The sequence below is a fragment of the Nycticebus coucang genome, chromosome 11, assembly GCF_027406575.1.
Source record: "Nycticebus coucang isolate mNycCou1 chromosome 11, mNycCou1.pri, whole genome shotgun sequence".
NCBI classification, from domain to species: domain Eukaryota; kingdom Metazoa; phylum Chordata; class Mammalia; order Primates; family Lorisidae; genus Nycticebus; species Nycticebus coucang.
In genome coordinates, this window is record NC_069790.1 from 120,099,624 (window position 1) to 120,122,583 (window position 22,960).

Genomic DNA, 22,960 nt, shown 5'->3' on the forward strand with positions numbered 1-22,960 from the left:
TTTTTGTTGGACATTGATTTAATTCTGTCTCTACTAATTTTGTCAATTCTGTTTTTGATTGGTCAAAGAAAACTTTGTATCAAGCTCTCTTTGTATTTGTTGAATGTCTCTTAATATAGTATACTTCATTATCTTTCTATTTCTTTATATAACAAACACCTTTCTTTATGATTTTGCTGCACTGCTACATCTTGCAATTGCTATCACGCTAATCATGAAATTTGCAACATTTTCTTCTGCCAGTCTATATTTCTCTTTCCTGTTGCAGTTGTAGTGCTAATTTAATCATCTCCATTCAATTCTGCATGAGCATTATGCCTTCACTTTAAAATTCAAAATGTCTTCATACTTACCTTTATATATATATATATATTGCTTCTTATTTATTTGTTTTTTATTGTTAAATCATAGCTGTGTACATTTGTGCAATCAAGGGGTACAATGTGCTGGTTTCATATACAATCTGAAATATTCTCATCAAACTGTTCAACGTAGCCTTCATGGCATTTTCTTAGTTATTGTATGTAGACATTTGTATTCTGCGTTTAGTAGGTTTTGCCTGTACCCATTCTAAGATGCACCATAGGTGTGGCCCCACCCATTACCCTCCCTCCACCCTGACTTTCCCCCTCCCTTCCCCTCCCTTGGCCCTTTCCCCATATTCTTGTGCTATAGTTGGGTTATAGCCTTCATGTGAAAGCTATAAATTAGCTTCATAGTAGGGCTGAGTACATTGGATACTTTTTCTTCCATTATTATTTTTTTTTATTAAATCATAGCTGTGTACATTAATGCGATCATGGGGCATGATACACTGGTTTTATAGACCATTTGACACATTTTCATCACACTGGTTAACATAGCCTTCCTGGCATTTTCTTAGTTATTGTGTTAAGACATTTACATTCTACATTTACTAAGTTTCACATATACCCTTGTAAGATGCACCGCAGGTGTAATCTCACCAATCACTCCCTCTGCCCACCTCCCCCCTCCCTCCCTTCCCTTCCCCCTTCCCCCTATTCTTAGGTTATAACTGGGTTATAGCTTTCATGTGAAAGCCATAAATTAGTTTCATAGTAGGGCTGAATACATTGGATACTTTTTCTTCTATTCTTGAGATACTTTGCTAAGAAGAATATGTTCCAGCTCCATCCATGTAAGCATGAAAGAGGTAAAGTCTCCATCTTTCTTTAAGGCTGCATAATATTCCATGGTATACATGTACTGCAATTTGCTAGTCCATTCGTGGGTCGATGGGCACTTGGGCTTCTTCCATGACTTAGCAATTATGAATTGGGCTGCAAAAATGAATTTAATTGTCTCGTAAATAAAATAATCACTACTTAAATTTAAATTCAATTGCTATGTAGATATAATTGTTCAATGTACATAAAATATTCAAATAAAAACATGATATCACTAGGGTAAAAAAATTATTCAAACTGAATCAATCCATTGACATTGATTAGATCAGTGATGTGTTTCTATGTAATTCTAGGAACAATTTATATGGCAATATAATCCCACTGCAATGCAGTAATAGTGATGCTACTCAACTTGTAATGGGCTGCATTCTGATAAACCCAACATAAGTTGAGATATTGTAAGTCAAAAGTGCATTGAGTGCACCTATCCTACCGCACATCTCAGCTTAGTAGCACAGTACACCGTAGAGCAGTGTTTGTGTTCATGATCACGTGGTTGGGAGCTACAACTCGTGAGAATGTGTCATTTTGCTTTGAGTGCCATTGTGCTTTCTACTGAATGCAGCACTCTTACACCATTGTAAAGTCAAAAACCCTAAGTCACACCATCAGAAATCAGGGGCCATCTGTAATACCTTAGTGATGTGACAGTTGGAGTAAAATGTGTTTTCACCAAAATAGTAAAGTTGTGTTTCATGGTAAAATATTTTACACTGTTTCAGTTGTTACATTTAAATTAAAACTAATTATAACTAAGTAAAATTAAAAATTCTGTTTCTCAGGTGCACAATTGTATATCAAGTTCTCGATAGCCACATGTGGGTAAGGACTGTCTTATTACATACTACGGTTTCCAGAAAATACTTAAACACGTGGACTTTAAAACATTCTTTTAAAAAACCCATGAGTGTAAAGAGCCATGGCAAGGACACAGAAATTATTTCAAACTGAATTAAAGTGAAAACAGAGTGTACGAGAATTTGTGAGATGTAGGTAAACAAGCATAGAGGGAAATTTTATGGCTTTATATATGTTGTAAAAGAGAAAATTTTAAATAATGTACAAGATACTGTAGATAACATATCACAGAGGCTCTGGATAGTATTATCTTCTGCAGAATACTGAGTTTGTTATAGTAGGCAATTAAATTACTGGCAGATGGCTTTTGCCTTGAAAAGGCTTGATTTTAGACATCATTAGCAAGGGTCTGCTTTAATTTTTCTCTCTCTTCTAGGGCAAATCTCTTAGTCCTGAGATGCAGTTCTCACTGCTAGAGTATGGCCCTTTTGGCATTTCAGTGGAAATTTCCAAGTTTACCAAAGCCCTCTAACTTGGTGGTCTAGAATGTGAAATTCTCTTTTTTGCTGTAGGCAGCTGCTGATGTAGCTTATCAACTCTTTTGACTTCCAGACAAATTTCCTCCTGGACCCCCTAGAGTCTTCCCTGTGCTTATGGAGTTCAGAGTCTGCAAAACTTTAAAGGGAGTTAAAATGCAGTTTTTAGTGCATCCCAAGCCCACTCTGTGGCTCTTTTCTTTGGGGAGTCCCTCATCAATTCCTACTTGCTCTGGTTGGCCTAAACTCCACCTCCCCACTCTCCAGTCTATCCTTGCATCAGCATGACTGAGTACAGTGCTCCGGGGAAAAGCTGAATCAGGTTGCTATCAGTGTGATCTCCTAATCTTAGGGCTCAAGTTCTTTACGAGTATCTACCTGCATTTGGTCAATTCCTAGTGTCTTCAAAGTTGCATATTGTTATTATTGTTGCTGTTATTATATTTTTAGAGCTGGGGTCTGACTATGTTGCCCAAGATGGTCTTGAACTCCTGGCCTTAAGCAATCCTCCAGCCTTAGCCTCCCCAAATGCTGGTGCACTTGGGGAGTGAGGCACTGCACTCAAGTTATTTTTTAATTTTAATGACTTTTCATTTTCTGTATAGTTTATAAATGTTATTAATGGAAACATTCCTGTGACCCTTCACATCTGCTTTGACCCATCAAGGAGGAAAAATCCCTGTACTGATTCAAACGATTCTTTGTTTTTCATTCTTCACTTTAGGGTAGAGACATTTTTAGAAAATAACAAATTCTAAAGTTTGCTATTATCACAGCATTCACCAAGACAGCCCTCTGTGGTCACCCCCACCCACCACTTCTTTCTTATTGGTGCACAGACTACGGACTTTCAAGAACATTCCTGAAAGTCACATTCCTCTCTGAGGCTGAAGGTGTAGTAGCTATGCAGCTATAGCTATCCTTCCTGAAATGTTAAGAGGCATCTTCCCTGCTCATTAGTCATAAAGAGAATATACCATATTTGAGATAATTAAAAACTATTTTTCAACTCCATATTAATACAAAATATGTGATGTCACCATCTTTTTTATGGCTGAATAGTATTCCACTGTAGACATACATACATATACCACAATTTGTTAATCCATTCCTGAGTTTGATGAGCATTTAGGTTGTTTCCAATACTAATATGAAGCCAGGAGACAATCTAATTCATGCCCATGTAGGAGAAAACATAATTTCTTTCCTTTTTCTTTTTTTTTTTTTTTTGAGACAGAGTCTCATTTTGTCACCCTCTGTAGAGTGCCAGTGGTGTCACCACTCACAGAAACCTCAAACTTTTGGACTTAAGTGATTCTCTTGCCTCAGCCTCCCAAGCAGCTGGGATTACAGGCACCCACTACCATGGCTGGCTATTTTTTGGTTGTAGTAGTCATTGTTGTTTGGCAGGTCTGGGCTGGATTTGAACCCACCAGCTCCAGAGTATGTGGTTGGCACCCTAGCCGCTGAGCTACAGGTGCTGAGCCAAGAAAATCTCATTTCAATTTAAGTTGGGGGGAGGGCAAATGAAGGAGAGGGTTTGGGGGTTCAGGTGCTCCCACTGAATGGGCACAATGTAGGGGTGTATGGCATACCTTTTAGGTGGAGGACACAACTAAAAGAAAGACTCTACCTAACAAATTCAAGTATTGTGACTTGTTTTTTTTGTACCCTACCATTAACCTGTAATAAAACAAAACAACTATTTTTAATAAAGGACATTTAGGGAGTATGAAAATGACACATTTTGAGTGACTTGCCATTTAGCTACTAGATGGGTGTCATTTGGTTCAAAGGTTGTATTTTCTATTATGAAATTAATTAAGCTATGAGAGTCAAAATAATAACATCTACAATTTAAAAATTTATCTCATCCTAAGAGAAATGCAAATCATTTTTAGCCTCTGCCTCAATAGCTCTGGGGTTTTGAGTCTGTTCACATCATAATGGCCTCAAGTGACTTGAAATATTTACCAATTCCCTCAAACTTAATAGTATGTATATAAGTGTAAATCAAGTCCAGCTAAAATACCAAGTGGATTCTTTTTGGGAAATTAGGCAAGCAATTTTAACTTTCACAAGGAAGAATAATGCCTGAGAATAACAAAGAAAATATAAAATTTACACTGAGGAGAAAATGGGCTCATCACATTACAGTCAAAGCCACTGTAATCAAATTAATATTTTATTCACATGGGAGTAGAAAAGTAGAAGACATGAGCAGAAATGAGAATTCTAACATAAATCTTAGAGAGTATGAGAATTGAATATATGGTAAACATTGTATTTTCAGTTCAGTGAGGATCGACCACTTACTTAATAAATGGTTATGGCATAAAGGTGGTCATAGGATACACCAAAATAAATCTGTCCTTCTTGGAGACACTTTCATGAGTCTTTCAGCAAAAAAGAAATGCTCAGTCTGCTGTTTCAGGGGAAGAATGGTGATGGCTTCAGAGGGTGGGGTGGGCTGCAGGATGTCAGGACAGCAGACCTGAGGCTGCGTCCCACTGATTTGTGATCATCCCCCAGCATGGTCACCACCATCTCCCCTTCCCCTTAACTCCCAGGAGGAGGTATGTAGATAGAGACCCTTTGCTGCACAATTTGAAAAAAGGGAAGGAGGAAAATGAATTTGGGGGCATTTTCCCCATTTTCTCCTACCATCCTCCCACCCATTGGTCAAACTCCCCTGAAATATCTTGAGCCCCTAAGAAGCTGAGGTGCACCTGAGGTGTGCTGGCTTCCGTACACAGGCAAACAGCTTCCTATCAGAAGTCAGAGCCAGGCCAACATTCTGTTCCCTTCTTGTCCTGACCAGTATTGCTTCTTATAAGCCCTGCATGTGGGAACAGCCTTCTAGGAAGACATCCATGGGCAGCAGATTTCTCCTATAAACCAGGCAGGCTGCCCTACAAGGTGTGTAAGTCTCTCAACTGCTTCCTTTGCAGGTTGCCTTTCTACCCTGCCTCCTTCCATTCAGCTTCCACAGACACTTGCTGGGGACCCCACTGGCACACTCAGACACTCACTCCCACTGCCAAGGGTGAGGGTGGGGCTACAGGTAAGATAAGGCAGGTCAAGGGCAGCTGTGGCCTCTAATGCCAAAAGGCAGACATCAGAAAGGGCCCTGAAGCCCAGGGAGAAGGGGAAGTGCCAGATGTACACGGTCCTCAATCTAAGTCCACCTGGCGCCTCTAGTGGCCTCCAAGTCCTATAGCCAGGGCTAGAGTCCAACTTCTTGACCAGGGCCTAGTTTCTGGATACCTTGCCCCTGACCTCACTCATCTTTCCCATTAGGAAGCTCACAAGGGACCTACTAGTGACTGTTCAAGAGTGAATAAAAGAGCTGCTCCTTCTGCTCCTCCTCTGTATCTGCTCTCTCTCCTCCCCAGCCCAGGCTCCCTCCCTACCCACTTCTCAGAGCAATGGCCATGTCCCCGCACTACCCATTGGACACAGCAGTGGCCTTAACAGCTGTTGTGTCTGTCCCCTTCACAGGCAAGGGTGAGAGCTGTGAAGTCATCCTGTCAATGCTCACACTGAGTTGCTGGGTCAACCTTGGCCAGCAAACTGTGGGAGTGACAAGAAAGAAAAAGACACAGGCCTGAGCTTAAGAAGCTTGTACCAGGGTACAGACAAGTACCCCCAAGAAATGCAATACCATGAGCTGGAAGGTCCCGTATGCAGACAGTGTGCTGCTGGAGCACAGAGGAAGGAGAACTGATAGACCTGGCACGTGAGCTGGGTGCTCTGGGCGGGGTTCTCCAGCCCCTCCCCTCTCGCCACCCCTGCCACTTTGACCTGGGGACTGGGCAGTGCTTCACAGAATAGAGAGAGCAACAGGAGCTGGACATAGGAGTGCAGGGGCTGAGGGAATCCCTGGCTCAAATCCTGCATAGGCTCAAAGGGTCAGGTGCTGGCAAATTTTCTGACTCCTCCTGGCAGACCACTTCCTCTGAGCCTTGCCCCTTGGTGCTCTGTCTTTGCTGTGTTTCTTCTTTTTGAAGATGGATTATCATTTTGTCACCCTCTGTAGAGTGCTTGCCGTGGCGTCACAGCTCACAGCAACCTCAAACTCTTGGGCTTACGCGATTCTCTTGCCTCAGCCTCCCAAGTAGCTCAGATTACAGGTGCCCAAAACAATGCCTGGCTATTTTTAGAGATGAGGTCTCGCTCTGGCTCAAGCTGGTCTTGAACCTGTGAGCTCACTCAATCCACCTGCCTTGGCCTCCCAAGTGCTGGGATTACAGGCGTGAGCCACTGCGCCTGACCATTGTGTGTACTTTCTTTTGGTAACCAGGCCCACGCTGAGTTCGAACCCTAGTGCGCAGGTCCAGCGAGCCTACCACGGAGCTACAGGCGCCCAGCCGTAGCTGCTACTGCTGCTGCTGCTTCCCGGAGCACAGGGTCTTGTTGGGCGTCTCAAAGAAGCAGAGGGCTTTGTTGGACATACGGGGAAGCCCGGTGGCTGTAGCAGCAGCCCTCGTTTTCCCACAGGATCGCCTCAACCTCAGCCATGAGCTCCCGCAGCTGGGCCTCCTGCTCGGAGGCCGCTGCCCGGTTGCTGAAGCCACAGTGGCGCCGCGAGCACACGGCGTCCAGCCAGGCCAGGCCCTCGTTTTCTGTCTCCCGCAGGTACTTCCCCAGGGAGTCCCCGTCCAGGTCTTCCACGTGGGTGAACACCAGAACGGTGTGAACCAGGACGCCCTCCCCGAAGACCTCCTGCAGGAGCTGCACGGCCCGCAGGTCCTCATCAGAGAAGCGGCCCAGCTGCATCACCAGCAGCGCAGCGTGCGGCCCCGGGGCGGACGCGGCCAGGGCCCGGCATACCGCCCCAGCCCCAGGATGCCGGGCATGTTGATCACCTCAAGCTCCGTCCCGGCCCACTGGCGGCTCCTGCTCCGGACCGCCTGGGTCACCGGCCTGGCACTCAGCTTAGCCTCAAACCCGTTCCTGCCCAGGATGCTGTTTCCGGTCGCGTTTTTCCCACTTCCTGTTTTCCCCACCAGCGGGAGCCGCAGTCTCCTTGGCGTCTGGTCTTTCTCTCTTCTACCTAGCAGCATGAAAAGAAAGCAGAGGGAACTGGGGTTAGCACCTGTGCACTCCATGTATCCTCATGGGGAGCCTCTGGGAGTGCTCCAGTAGCTCAGGGGCAGGTGGTCCCGGGTGGGGTAGGGACACGAGGACCAATGTTGGCCCTGAAACCCGCCCTGAGCTCAGTCCTCAGCCTACATCCTTGAAGGTGGGTCTGAAATTTCTTACCCACCATCAGCCGAGAGAGGAGATATGGAGATGCCAGCCAAATGCTGAGAAACCTAATACCAAGATGTGTAGGTGTGACTGAAGCAGAAAGCATGTGGGGAAATCCCTTCTCATGAGCTTGCAGGTCCCAAGACCCAGAGCACATAAAGAAATGACAAGTAACAGTTGCCCTCCAAGTTTGGTCCCCCTAGACTACGTTGACGGCTTCCAGATGACAAAGCGCTATGCCTCCTGAAAGCAGCGTGGGCTCTTTCTTTTCCTGAATTTCTTTAGCAACATAGGTGTTGGTGCCCTGGGCTGGCTGGCCCACAGCCCAGTCCGAGAATGACATTGGCTCCTTCCAGCTTCTTGCAGAAAGGAAGCGAATTTGAGCGAGTTACAAGGGTCATCCTTGTACACCTAGCCCACGCAAAGGAGGGGGAAGACAGTAGCTCCTATCTGAGCAGCCTGGAGCCAGCACATACCACTAACTTTAAAGCCAAATACATCACTTGAGCACTGGGATTTTTAAAGTAGTATCTAAACTTGATTGCTGTAAGAAAAGGTAAAACAGGTATTAGCACACATATGGATTATTTCCTAGGTGGTAGGTTAACATAACTTTGAAAAATCATTTATGTTAAAATACATAATGAATCACAACTTCTTTCTTCTGGCAAGAAAATGGATGGGTTTCCAGCATTCCTAAATTTTGCTTTCTCAGGTTATATTATGAAGTTGGCTGTGCGGGAAGTCAAGTGCCTGACCCTTCCCTCTTGGGGGACAGACACCTGTGGGAAGCCTGAGCCCAGTTCTGAGGCAGCAGCTGAGGATGTTCTGCTTGTCCTCAAAGTGCTTTCAACCCTTATGCACCTGACGGCTCTCACTTGAGTCAGCCAAATTCCCACATAGGATCTGTTGGCACCCAAGCCTTGGTCCAAGGCCTGTTGCTTTCCTGAGGAGGAAAGTTCAGAATGTGAAGACCCTTTTCTTTGGTGATCAGTGCTACTTCTCACTTCCTTTGCCCACCTGTCAGGTGGTCTTTTTTTCTCATTTTTGGCTGGTGTAAATGGGGGCCCTACTCCAAGGGCCCTCCAGTGGTCGCTGAGGTGGGACAATCTCCATGACTGGGAGACATCTGCTGCCTTTCCAAGCACATCATAGGGTAGAGCTCTGTCCCACTTACACATCTAACAGTCTCCACCTGCACGTGTCTCGTGTGTCCCTTCTGCGAGGGAAGCAGTGTTACTGCTTGACAGCTGTCCTATAGGATCCTGGGATAGTTCTCTTGAAGGGTCATTCTGGGGAATCAGTTCATATTCTTCTTCCTCCATCTAGAGAAAACAAGGATATATTTTACTGATTTTCCATCTGAGTTTTCAATACATGTCTACTGTTTGTCTTTCTTTTGACAGAGGGAAGTTTTTGGCATTAATGTTGGGGGTAGGGTGGGAAGTGAGTGAGGAGAAGGAAGGAGGGGTCTGAGACATTCTTTGTCCAATTTTCGGGACCCTATTCCCACCCACCACCAACCCCACACTGTGGTCTTTATCATGAAAGGTGTGACTGGCCCAGAACTTGAGGAATGGATGGAATTTGGATGGATAGAGGGTCTAGAGTTGTTGGGGAGGAAGAAGAGGAGAGTGACAGGCTTGGAGGGCAAGAATGGGCAGAAAGTCACTAGGAGGGGCTAGCTTGGTGGGACTTAGGAGAAGGCTTGGCAGTGAGGACTGCAGGGGGCAAGGCTGGGTGGCCAGTTTTGAGAAAGATGACAGCCATTAGGATCTTCATGCTGCAGGGTAGAACCTGCCAAAAGGAAGCCAGAGCCCCCTCAGTGCTCAGTGGAGATGCAGCCATAGTTAGCTCTGCCTGGGCCTCAGCCTCCGGTCAGTGAAAATATTGGGCCTGAACTATATGCTTGAGAAGGTGTGTTGCTCCATAAGATCCTGACATAGTGTATAACTTGTTTTTGGAGCAACTTATAGTTCTTTGTGCCAGTTAGGGTCCCATCATTCCCAAATAGTGAGAGAGCAATGTATCCTTGTGTCATGGACTAACACAGTAGTAGACTAACACAGATCCTGTAGCGTTGCATCATTCTCTGGGATTGGAGAGGAAATTGAATGGCCCATGACTGTTTTTCCAGAACAAGTAGACATTCAAAGTCAGATAATACAGATCTAGGTGAAGGCTCTGGGGTGCAGGAGCGCCTGACTTTGGGGGTACCTTGGCAGACACAGTTTTCTTACTGCCACAGCACAGTTGGGTGTTCTCTGTCCCCTGGCAGACACTCTGGTCCTCTCCAAGTCCCTGGAGCTAGCTGGTGGGGGTTAAGGGGGGGCAGTGTGTGTACTGCTTTATGTTTGGTGTCTTTCTGCAGTACAGGTCACCTATAATGTGACATGCTTTGGATGGAGGCAGTCCAGAAAGGTGTGGTGACTTTCCAGGAAATGACAAGAAGCAGGACTGATAGACAACCTCACTCACACCTGGACAGCCATGTTCTGGGAAGAAGCAGTGTTTCACCTTTCTAAGAGAGGTCAGTGTCCCTAAATCTGTCAATCAGTGGCTAGAAAACTGCAGACCCTTTCCATATCTTTGTCTCTGCTTACCTTATATCCCTGGTGGAAACTGAGATAGCTTTTCATCCACATAATCTCATTCCATATATTAGAGAGAAGGGTAACTCAACAGAAGACAATGGCTAGGTTGGGGATAGGTGGTGGGCAAGAGGCACCTGGGAGCAAAGTTCAGGGACTCTGTACCATGTCCTCCATGGCCTAGAGAGCTGGGCTGCACCTGAGGTGCCTTGCTGCCTCTGCCTAGACCCCTTCCCACCTCACATATTGGTCACACTTTGTATTTTTTGTCTCCAACTCAGAGGGAGCAGATATAACCAACCTTGTCATGCTATTCAGGAAGAAACCAAAATTCACAGAACTGTCTTGCCAAACCTTAAGCAGTGTGTAAGCACAAAGTTCTCCTGACTTGTTGGTCATAGCTTTTTCCATCACAACACACACACACACACACACACGCACACACACACACCTACCTATGCAACACACACTTCACTCCCACAAACATACATACACGCATACATCTAAGCACACAGATATACATACACAAAACACGTACCACTCCCACAAACACACATACACAACATGCACCCATACATGTAATCATACACAGATATACATACCAAACACATATACAACATGTACACATATGTGTAAACACACACACACTCACACTTACCACTTGGCTAACCCACAGCAGAAGGAAGGGCCAGGTTTCCTGTCTCCCGAGCTACATACTCTTGTGAACCTATCTCTACCTTTAGGCCCAACACACTTCCCAGGGAAATCTTCTCCTTCAGTATTGGGGCATACATTTGTTGTCTGCTTTCTTCCACTAACCTGTCCTTCCTTTAAACATTTTCTCTCGAGGTCTGATATTTATTCTAAGGCAATAATCATTGATAATTACAATGTTTATATCTCCTGGAAGATTTGCATTCTAACAAATGCAAAAAGATGTCTAAAATATAGGATTAAAGAGAGCACTTTTATAGTGAAGAATGGTATGTTAGACACAAAGGGAGAAAAACCCTCAACACATTTTCTAGGATGTACTAACAGATCTGACTACCTTAATTAAAGGAAGCCATTGGATAAAGAAATTGAGAATATTTGAACAAACACAATGATGTTGTTATTATGTAATTTTAAAATGTCAAGATTCCCTTAAAAATACCACTTGAGCTAATAGAGTAATTCTAATTTTCTCTTTTTCTATTCTAGTTGATATCCATGGATTTGCTGCAATTATTACATAGTGTATATATCTTCCAATGTCCTACTTTCAGTTACTCCATAAATGCCCTAATATGTTTAATTCTTACAAGTCACACATTCATTTTTACCATTCCCTCCATGACCTAAGTAATTAGAGGATTATTACCTTCACCTATAATTGAAATTAACCATCTATTTTGAATTCTAATGGTTTCCATTTTCTGAAAGCTGAGCTTGGAAAGTTGCCTGGACCTGCAACTGATGGAGTAGGCATGAGATCCACTCAGCATTCAGTCATGAAGATTTTGGAAGTGTTTGTTATTGCAGCATAACCTGGCCTAACCTTACTGATTCAGAATGTAAATATGATGCTTTTTTTTTTTGCTGACCCTGACTTTTGTTGATTTCTAGAGAAATGTTCACAGGCTTTGTGAATTTAAATATGGAAATCCTGAGGCCTGAGTTCAAGGTGGCTTTATTCTAGTGAGGGTTTGCATTTTCATCAGGAACTGACAAGGGATGTTGGTGCTAGTGAACCAAGCCCCCTTCTGAAGTCTCTGGCTTAATCCAGAAGACCCCAAATCTATAACTCACTTTACAACTGAGCCCAAATTTAGGCTCCAGAGACTATGGCTGAGAGCTTCATTTTCCCTTGGGGCTACAAACCTTCCCTTTGAATCCACTCACTGCTCCCATTTAAGTTTAAGTTTTGGGTTCATTTTTTTTTTTAATTTTCTCATCACAGCTCACAGCAACCACCAACTCCTGGACTCAAGTGATTCTCCTGCCTCTGCCTCCCAAGTAGCTGAGACCACAGGCACCCACCACAAGGCCTGGCTATTTTTTGGTTGCAGCCATCATTGTTATTTGGCAGGCCCGGGCTGGATTCGAACCTGCCAGCTCAGGTGTATGTGGCTGGCGCCTTAGCTGCTTGAGCCACAGGTGCTGAGCTGGGAAGGGTTTTTTTGATTATTTTTTTAGTTTTGCCAACATAGTCTTTATCACTCACTTCCTGCAAGCCAAATAACATAGTCTGTTGTTTTGTGGAGAGAGGGCCTCTCTGTGCTAATGTCTTAAACATAGTATATCTACCAAGACTGCAATTTACAGTCCTTGTCATTGTCTTTTTCTTTTGATTAAATCATAGCTGTGTACATTACTGTAATAATGGGGTACAATGTGCTGGTTTTATATACCATTTGAAATATTTTCATCAAACTGGTTAACATAGCCTTCACTGCATTTTCTTAATTATTGTGTTTAGACAATTATACTCTACACTTGGTAAATTTAATATGTACCCTTGTAAAATGCACCACAGGTGTGGTCTCACCAATTACCCTCCCTCCACCCATCCTCCCCCCGTCTTGTTTCTTAAACCTCATCTCTTGGCCAGAACCTGGCACCTGATCCCAAGGTAGCTGCAAGGGAGTCTAGGATATGAGAATAGGATATGGAATAATGGTCTTAGACACACCACTCAACTCTGAGGTTTGGGAAGAAAAATTAGTCATAGTTAAAATTAAATACTTACAAAAAACCCCAATGGGATCAATAAAAAAGTACGCTGAAAGGAACACATTAGCTTGTACTCCCATTAGACTATTAGGTTTTCTCCACATCCATGCCAACATCTGTAGTTTTGGGATTTTGTTATGTGAGCCACTCTTACTGGAGTTAGATGATAAAGTGGTTTTGATTTGCATTTCTCTGATGATTAAAGATGATGAGCATTTTTTCATGTGTCTGTAGGACATCACACATATGGTGCATATTGCAAGGGTACATGTCTCATCTATTAAGTATAGAGCATAAATGTCTTAACACAATAAGTAAATGAGATGAGGTATATATTAATGTAAGCAGTGCGATGTAAGCATTCCTAATTGTATATGAAATGAGCACATTGTACCCCATAAATGCATTAATGTATACATGATCTATGTGTTTATGATTTAATGAAAAGTAAAAAAATTGCAAAAAAAGCATGCTGGACATGGTGGCACATGCCTGTAGTCCCAGCTACTTGGCTGGGACAGGAGGATCACTTGACTCCAGGAGTTCTGGGCTGTAGTGCACTATGCTGATTGGGTGTCCACACTAAGTTTAGCATTAATATGGTGACCTCCCAGGAGAGGGGAGCCACGAGGTTGCCTAAGGAGAGGTGAACCAGCCCATGTTAGAAATGGAGCAGGTCAAAACTCCTGTGCTGATCAGTAGTGTGATTGCACCTGTGAATAGCCACTGCACTCCAGCCTGGCCAACATAGTGAGACCCTGTCTCTATTAAAAAAAAAAAAGAAAAGAAAAGAAAAGAAAAAAGCATGGTGTTTATAAAATAATAAGTAACATTTTAAATAGCACTTACTATATACTGGGTACAGTTTTAAGTGCTTTACATGTTTTAAGGCAATCAGTCCTCACAGTAGTCCTATGAGGAGGAAACTAAAATAGTAGCATAAGTTTTATGAGCCCACTGGAGGTAGCATAGGCTCCAGACACATTGGGTGAAACAGAAAGAAATAGCACTTTATCTATAAAGAATATTGCCATGGTCTAAAGTATCTGAAATCACTTCTGCAGTCCCTCCTCCAACCCCACATACTTTTTAATCCTAAACAAGAGTAACAGATGAATAAGGTAAGGTTTTGATTTTGAGATGCTATAAAAATTCTTAACTCTTGGCTTGGCACCTGTAGCTCCGTGAGTAGGGCACTGGCCACATACACTGAAGGTGGCAGATTTGAGCCCGGCCTGGGCCTGCTAAACAACAACGATAACTGCAACCAAAAAGTAGCCGGGTATTGTGGTTGGAGCCTGTAGTCCCAGCTACTTGGGAGGTTGAGGCAAGAGAATCACTTAAGCCCAAGAGTTTGAGGTTGCTGTGAACTGTGACGCTACAGCACTCTACCGAGGGCAACAGAGTTGAGACTCTGTCTCAAAAAAAAAAAAAAATTCTTAACTCTTAAATATTCAGTCACATGTGGACCAACACTTATTGTATAAGTTCATTATTTCTTTTTCACATATGACTCAGATGGGAACATGCCCTGACTAGTCTGCTGATGCCAGAAGGAGAATGGTTGATATGGAACAGAACTACCATAGCCGATTCACAGTGTTGTGATGGTTAATTTTACACGTCAACTTAGCTAGGCTATGGTACCCAGTTCTTTGGTCAAATGTCTGTATGTTTCCGTGAAGGAATTTTTTTTTTTCTTTTCGAGACAGAGTCTCATTCTGTCGCCCTTGGTAGAGTGCCATGGTGTCACAACTCACAGCAATCTCAAACTCCTGGGCTTAAGCGATTCTCTTGCCTCGGCCTCCTGACTAGCTGGGATGACAGGCATCCGCCACAATGCCTGGCTATTTTTTGTTGCCTTTGCCACTGCTGTTTTAGCGGGCTAGGGTCAGGTTTGAACCCACCACCCTTGGTATATGGGGCCAGTGCCCTACCCACTGAGTCACAGGTACTGCCCGCTGTGAAGGAATTTTTTTTGGCTTCAATTAATCTTTAAATCAGTAGACTTTGAGTTAAAGTAGCAGGTGGGCTTCATGCAATCAGTTGAGAGAGTTAAGAGTAAAGACTGAAGTTTCCCAAAGAAGAAGGAATTTTTCCTCAAGACTGAAACATAGATAACCTGCCTACATTTCCAGCCTGCCTGGCTTGACCAGTGAATTTGAATTGAAGACTGCAACATCAGCTCTCACCTGAATTTCCAGACTGCCAACTTGTCCTGTGGATTTTTTTTGTTTTTTTTTTTTGTGGTTTTTGGCCGGGGCTGGGTTTGAGCCTGCCACCTCCGGCATATGGGACCAGCTCCCTACTCCTTGAGCCACAGGCGCCGCCCAGTCCTGTGGATTTTGGACTTGTCAGTACCCACAGTTGTGTAAGCCAGTTCATCAAAATAAATCTCTCTCTTCTCCTCCCCTGTCCTCTCTTCTCCCCTCCCCAGCCTCTTCTCTCTCTTCTCTCTCTCCCTCTCTACCCCCTCTCATTCTCTGTCTTCCTGGTTCCATCTCTCCCTCCCTCCTTGTCTCCTTTGTCTTTCACTCTTGTTTCCCTCTCTTGATAGATAGAAATATAGGTGTGAATATAAATATATATAGATATATAGTTACAGATATAGTATAGACAGATATACGCCACTGGTTCTGTTTCTCTGAAGAACTCTGACTAATACACCACAGAACAGCAAAAAGGACCATAACTACTGATCTGAATATTTCAGCCTAGGTCTGCTGAAAACAGTCAAACCACAAATATGAAAGGTAAACGTAAGTGAGCTGCTGGATTTGAGGTAGTTTGTGGGACAGCATTGTTGTGCTAAAAAGTAAGGAATATACTATCAATCCCTTTCTTTAATATTCAGATTAATATCATGCGACAAATGATTAGATTACATTGTTTTCATTTCTAAGGTAAAGTTCAAGTTGTAGTTGTGCCGTAAACTCTTACATTGTCCACAGTAGATGACAGCTTACCAGTCCCCCTCACTCTTCCTCTTTATCCTTTCCCTCCTCTCCTGCCTTCTTGAATATATTTGTGTTTTTCTCTAATGTGAGTGTGTAGTTGTTTTTCTATTTGTTTCATATTAGTTTTGAGTACTTTGGATACTTGCTTTTCCATTCTTGTGATACTTTACTAAGAAGAATGTGCTTCAGTTCCATCCAGGTAAATACCAAAGATGTAAAGTCTTTATCTTTTCTTACAGCTGAATAGTGTTCCATGGTGCACATATACCACAGTTTATTAATCCTTTCATTAGTTGATGGGCACTTGGGTTGTTTCCACATCTTGGCAATTGTGAATTGAGCTGCAGTAAACATTCTAGTGCAAATGTCATTATGATAAAATGATTTTTTTCTTTTATTTTTATTGTTGGGGATTCTTTGAGGGTATAAAAAACCAGGTTACACTGATTGCATTTGTTAGGTAAAGTCTCTCTTACAATTGTGTCTTGCCCCCAAAAGGCACACACCAAGGCCCCACCACCCTCCTTCCTTCCCTCTCTCTACTCTCCCCTTCCCCCACCCCCACCATGTCCTTAATTGTCATTAATTGTCCTCATATCAAAATTGAGTACATAGGATTCATGCTTCTCCATTCTTGTGATGCTTTACTAAGAAGAATGTGTTCTACTTCCATCCAGGTTAATACAAAGGCTGTAAAGTCTCCATTTTTTTAATGGCTGAATAGTATTCCATGGTATACATATACCACAGCTTGTTAATCCATTCCTGGGTTGGTGGGCATTTAGGCTGTTTCCACATTTTGGCGATTGTAAATTGAGCTGCAATAAACAGTCTAGTAAAAGTGTCCTTATGATGAAAGGATTTTTTTTCCTTCTGGGTAGATGCCCAGTAATAGGATTGCAGGATCAAATGGGAGGTCTAGCTTGAGTTCTTTGAGATTTCTTCATACTTCCTTCCAAAAAAGTTGTATTAGTTAGCAGTCCCACCAGCAGCGTAAAAGTGTTCCCTTCTCTCCACATCCACACTACCATCTGCAGTTTTGATATTTTGTGATGTGGGCCATTCTCACTGGGTTAGATGGTATGTCAGGACTTTGGCACTACTGTGAATGGAATAGAGTCCTGAACTGTTTTTTCAGCTTGACTATTGTTGGTATATATGAAGGTTACCGATTTATGAATGTTGATTTTGTAACCTGAGACACTGCTGTATTCCTTGATCACTTCTAAGAGTTTTGTAGTAGAATCCCCGGTGTTTTCCAGGGATCATATCACAATCATATCATCTGTGAAGACTGAAAGTTTGATCTCTTCTGACCCTATATGGATACCTTTGATCACCTTTTCTTCCCTAATTGTGGTGGCTAAAACTTCCATTACAATGTTAAAGAGCAGTGGAGACAATGGGCAGCCTTGTCTGGTTCCTGATCTGAGTGGAAGTGATTTCAATTTGACTCCATTCGATATGATATTGGTTGTGGGTTTACTGAAGATGGTCTCTATCAGTTTAAGAAATGTCCCTTTTATACCAATTTTCTTAAGCGTTGGGATCATGAAGAGATGCTGGATATTATCAAAAGCTTTTTCTGCATCAATTGAAAAAATCATATGGTCTTTGGTTTTTAATTTGTTTATGTGCTGAATTATACTTTTAGATTTATGTATATTGAACCAGCCTTGAGACCCTGGGATAAAACAGATTTGGTTGTGATGTATAATTTGTTTGATGTGTTGCTGGATTCTGTTTGTTAGGATCTTTTTGAACATTTTTGCATCTATATTCATTAGTGATATTGGTCTATAATTTTCTTGTCTTGTTGGGTCTTTTCCTGGTTTGGGGATCAGGGTGATGTTTGCTTCATAGAACGTATTGGGTAGTCTTCTATCTTTTTCTACATTTTGGAATAGGTTGAGTAATATAGGTACTAATTCCTCTTTAAAGATTTGGTAGAATTCTGATGTGAAACCATCTGGTCCCGGGCTTTTCTTTTTAGGGAGATTTTGTATGGTTTATGCTATTTCAGAACTTGATATGGGGCTGTTCAACATTTCCACTTGATTCTGGCTAAGTCTTGGAAGGTGACGTGCTTCCAAGTATTGGTCAATTTCCTTTAGATTTTCATATTTCTGAGAATAAAGTTTCTTGTAATATTCACTAAGGATTTTTTGAATTTCTGAGAAGTCTGTTGTTATTTAGTCTTTGTTGTTTCTGATTGATGAGATTAGAGATTTTGTACTTTTTTCCTGGTTAGGTTAGCCAAAGGTTTATCTATTTTATTGACCTTTTCAAAAAACCAACTGTTTGATTTATTGATCTGTTGTATAATTCTTTTGTTTTCAATTTCATTTAATTTGGTTCTAATTTTGGTTATTTCTTTTCTTCTACTGGGTTTGGGGTTGGCATGTTCTTCCTTTTCCAGTTGCTTGAGATGTCCCATTAAGTTGTTAACTTCCTCTCTTTCCGTTCTCTTGAGGAAGGCTTGCAGTGCTATAAATTTCCCTCTTAGTACTGCCTTGGCAGAATCCCAGAGGTTCTGATAGTTTGTGTCTTCATTGTCATTTTGTTCCAAAAATTGGGCAATTTCTTTCTTCATCTCATCTCTGACCCAGCTATCATTCAGCATAAGGTTATTTAACTTCCATGTTTTTATATGAATATGCAGATTGCTTTTGTTGCTGAGTTCAAATTTTATTCCATGGCAGTCTGAGAAGATGGAAGGAATAATTTCTATTCCTTTAAATTTACTGAGTTTAGACTTGTGACCTAAGATGTGATCAATTTTGGAATATGTTCTGTGGGCTTATGAGAAGTATGTGTATTCAGTTTTGTTGGATGAAATGTTCTGTAGATGTCTGTTAAATCCAAATGTTGGATGGTTAGGTTTAAATCTAAAATTTCTTTGCTCAGCTTCTTATTGGAGGATCTATCCAACACTGCCAAAGGAGTGTTGAAATCTCCAGCTATTGTGGAGCTGAAGGAAATCAAGTTACTCATGTCTGCTAGAGTTTCTCTTATAAATTGAGGTGCATTCTGGTTGGGTGCATAGATATTAATAATTGAGATCTCATGATATTGAGTCTTACCCTTAACATATATGAAGTGACCATTCTTATTCTTCCTTACTTTTGTTAGTTTAAAGCCTAGTGTATCTGCAAATAGAATTGCAACACCTGCTTTTTTCTGATTACCATTTGCCTGAAATATGGATGACCATCCTTTCACCCTGAATCTATATTTATCTTTTAAGGTAAGATGTGACTCTTGTATGCAGAAAATATCTGGCCTGAGTTTTTGTATCCAGTCAGCTAACCTGTGCCTCTTTAGAGGACAGTTTAGGCCATTCACATTAATGGAGAATATTGATAAGTCTGGTAAAATTTTGGTATCGAGTTTTTCAAAAGTCCAGTGGACATTTTTAATTTTTTTGCCACTGTGGAAGTTGGAGTTTGATCAAAAGTTTCTGAGTGAGTTTACTTTTGTGGTAGAGGATTGGGCTGGTCATTATGGAGGATAGGTCTAAGAATATTTTGAAGAGCTGGTTTGCTTATGGCAAATTTCTTCAACATATGAATGTCATTAAAGTATTTAATTTCTCCATCATAAATGAAACTCAGTTTAGCTAGGTACAGGATCCGGGGTTGAAAGTTATTTTGCTTCAGGAGCTTAAAAGTTGATGACCACCCTCTTCTGGCTTGAAAAGTTTCAGGAGAGAGATCTGCAGTCATTCTAATATTCTTCCCTTTTTAGGTAATGGATTTGTTACGTGTGGCTGCTTTCAGAATTTTCTCCTTCATATTAACTTTAGTGAATTTAATTATGATATGCCTGCAGATTGTCTTATTAGGATTGAGTCATGGTAGGGTTCTGAAATTGTGTGCTATCTGAATTTCAGAATCTCTTGGCATGTCTGGAAAATTCTTTCTCTGAGCCTTCTCTTCAGCTCTGAGCCTTGGGGCAATGCCACTCTGGTTTTTTTCCCTCTCAGCTGACCATCTTGTCCTCACTCCGATGCCATAGAGTCAGCACTGAACAGTTGCAGTTTAGGCCCTGTCCACACCCCTCGAGAAATCACCCAAGAATCTGGACTCCTGGGGGACAGGCCTCCAGATCTCAGAGTGAGAGTGGAAGGGAGTGCTGGGAGCTCAGAGTTGCAGGTAGAGAATATATACAGTTTTATGCCTGGCTGGATATATACAGTTTTATGCCACGCTGTGGCACCCTAGTAGGGAAGGTAGTACCAGTTTTTATAGGGTCTCTCTCATGGAGTATAGTGGGAGAATCTTTGAACTCTGCTCATTTGTTTGTGCGGCACTCAGAATCATTCTCATGGGGGAGGGGACTCTCGTCCACTTGGTGATGGATTTTGTACCTTTTGTTTGTATCCTTGGGGTTGCAGCTCTCCTCAGCGAGGTTGATGTGCATTCTTCAACCTTTTCTCTTGGTGCAGCTCTAATCCACCAGGTTACTTGCTAAATTTCTGTTTTTAACTCTCCATCTGGACTGGAGCCTCTGTGTAAAGCTGACTTCAGTCAGCCATCCTGTCTCCACCCCTTGATTAAGGCCTCTGATTTAATTTTGGATATTTCTTTTCTTCTACTTGGTTTGGGTTTAGATTGTTCTTCTTTTTCTGCTTCCATAAGGTGGCTTATGAGATTGTTGATGTGTTCTCTTTCTCTTTTTCAAATGTAGGCATCTAAAGTGATAAATTTTCCTCTCAAAACTGCTTTTGCAGTATCCCATAGGTTTTGGTAGCTTGTGTTGTCTGTTGTTATACTCAAGGAAGTTAGTGATTTCCGGTTTTATTTCTTCCTGTACCCATCTGTCATTCAACAGAAGGTTGTTTAATTTCCAAGCCTTTGTGTGGGGTTGAATGTTTTTGTTGTAGTTGAGTTCCACCTTTAGTGACTTGTGGTGTGAGAAGATACAAGGTAAAATTTTAATTCTTTTGATTCTGTTGAGGTTTGCTTTGTGTCCTAGGATGTGATCAATTTTGGAGAATGTTGCACTGGGTGATGAGAAGAATGTATATTCTTTATCTTTGGGATGGAGAGTTCTATTCACATCTATCAAGCACAGTTGTTCTAGGGTCTCATTTAAGTCCCTTCTATCTTTGTTTAATTTCTGTTTAGAGGATCTGTCCAGCTCTAAAAGGAGTGTTAAAGTCCCCTGTTATTATGATACTATAGAATATCATATTGCTCAGATTGAGTAAGGTCTGTTTCAAAAATCTGGGAGTATTTAAATTGGGTGAATAAATATTTAGAATTGAAATGTCTTCTTGTTGTATTTTTCCCTTGACCAATATAAAGTGACCATCTTTGTACTTTTTGACTTTAGTTGCTTTAAATCCACATGTATCTGAAAATGAGATTGCAACTCCTCTTTTATTCTGAGTTCTGTTTGCCTGAAAAATTGTCTTCCAACTCTTAACTCAGAGTTTTAATTTGTCTTCTGAAGCTAGGTGTGTTTCCTGCAGATAGCAAATGGATGGCTTGTGTTTTTTAATCCGGTAAGCCAATCTATGCCTCTTCAGTGGGGAATTCAAGCCATTAACATTTATTGAGATAATTTATAACTATGGTAGTGTTTTAGTCATCTTACTTTGTGAGAGTCCATTGCTTAGTTTTATCTTTTGCATCAGTGTGGAAGCTAGGTTCTTTCCTTTAATTGCTGGTCCTTATTTTGCTGTTGATCCACTGTGATGGTCAGTGTGTAGAACAAGTTGAAGTATTTCCTGTAGTGCTGGTCTTGTTGTGGTGAATTTCCTCAATGTTTGTATATCAGTAAATGATTTGATTTCTCTGTCAATTTTAAAGCTTAACTTAGCAGGATATAGAATTCTAGGCTGGAAATTGTTCTGTTTAAGTAGATTAAATGTAGATGACCATTGTCTTCTTGCTTGGAAAGTTTCATTGGAGAAATCTGCAGTCACCCTGATGGATTTGCCCCTATAGGTCAACTGGCCCTTACTCCTGGCAGCTTAAAGAATCTTTTCTTTTGTCTTGACTTTGGACAGGTTTATCACAATGTGTCTTGGAGAAGCTCAGTTAGAGCTGAGGCAACCTGGGGTCTTATATCCCTCTGAAAGGAGTGTGTCAGAATCTTTGGTGATATTTGGGAAATTTTCATTTATAATATTCTCTAATATGGCTTCTATTTCCCTGGGGCATTCTTCTTCCCCCTTTGGGATACCTATCACTTGTATGTTTGAACGCTTCTTAAAGTCCCATAATTCTGTCAGTGAACGTTTTGCTTTCTTTCTCTTCTTTTCTGCCTCTTTAACTATTTGACTTATCTCAAGAGCTTTGTCTTCTACCTCTGAGATTCTTCTGCATGGTCTAATCTGTTGTTGATACTTTCTATTGCGTCTTTAAGTTCCCCAATTGACTGATTCAGTTCCTTCAGCTCTCCTATATCCTTTCTATATTCTTCATATCATTCATCTCTTATTTGATTCTGTTTTTGGATTTCCTTTTGGTTATTTTACCCTTTTCAGAAGTTTCCTTCATTGTTTCCACCATTTCCTTCATTGTTTTCATCATCTGTCTTCTAAATTCCATTTCTGTCATTTCTAAGATTTCTTTATAGGTGTAATGTTCTCCAATAGCTACCTCACAGTCCCTTTGGTGGTGGTGGGGAGTTTACTCTGGACTGGTTATTCATGGTGCCAGGATTATTCTGCTGATTCTTTCTCATGAGTGATTTCTTTTATCTGTTTTCTTGCCCTAATTTTCCTTTCACTTCCTATTACTTTTTAAGTTGCCATGCCTCTGGATGAGGGTTTTGATGAGTCCAGGGCACTCGTCCCACAGTGGCTCCATGTGGCCCACAGCTGAACACTATTATCTCCATGTGCCTCAGAGGCTCAATCTGGGGTCCTAGACAATGCTTAAAGTTCTCTG

At 41.8% G+C, this 22,960-nt stretch overlaps 1 protein-coding gene across 1 annotated transcript; it reads right to left on the reverse strand.

Annotated features, from left to right (window-relative positions):
• Window positions 1–6,429: 6,429 nt before the first annotated feature.
• GIMAP6 (GTPase, IMAP family member 6) lies at window positions 6,430–9,120 on the reverse strand. Its single transcript, XM_053608748.1, is given in 5 exon segments — window positions 6,430–6,542; window positions 6,854–6,865; window positions 6,985–7,386; window positions 7,389–7,598; window positions 9,036–9,120. Coding segments are annotated over 5 exon segments (822 nt in total).
• Window positions 9,121–22,960: the final 13,840 nt, after the last annotated feature.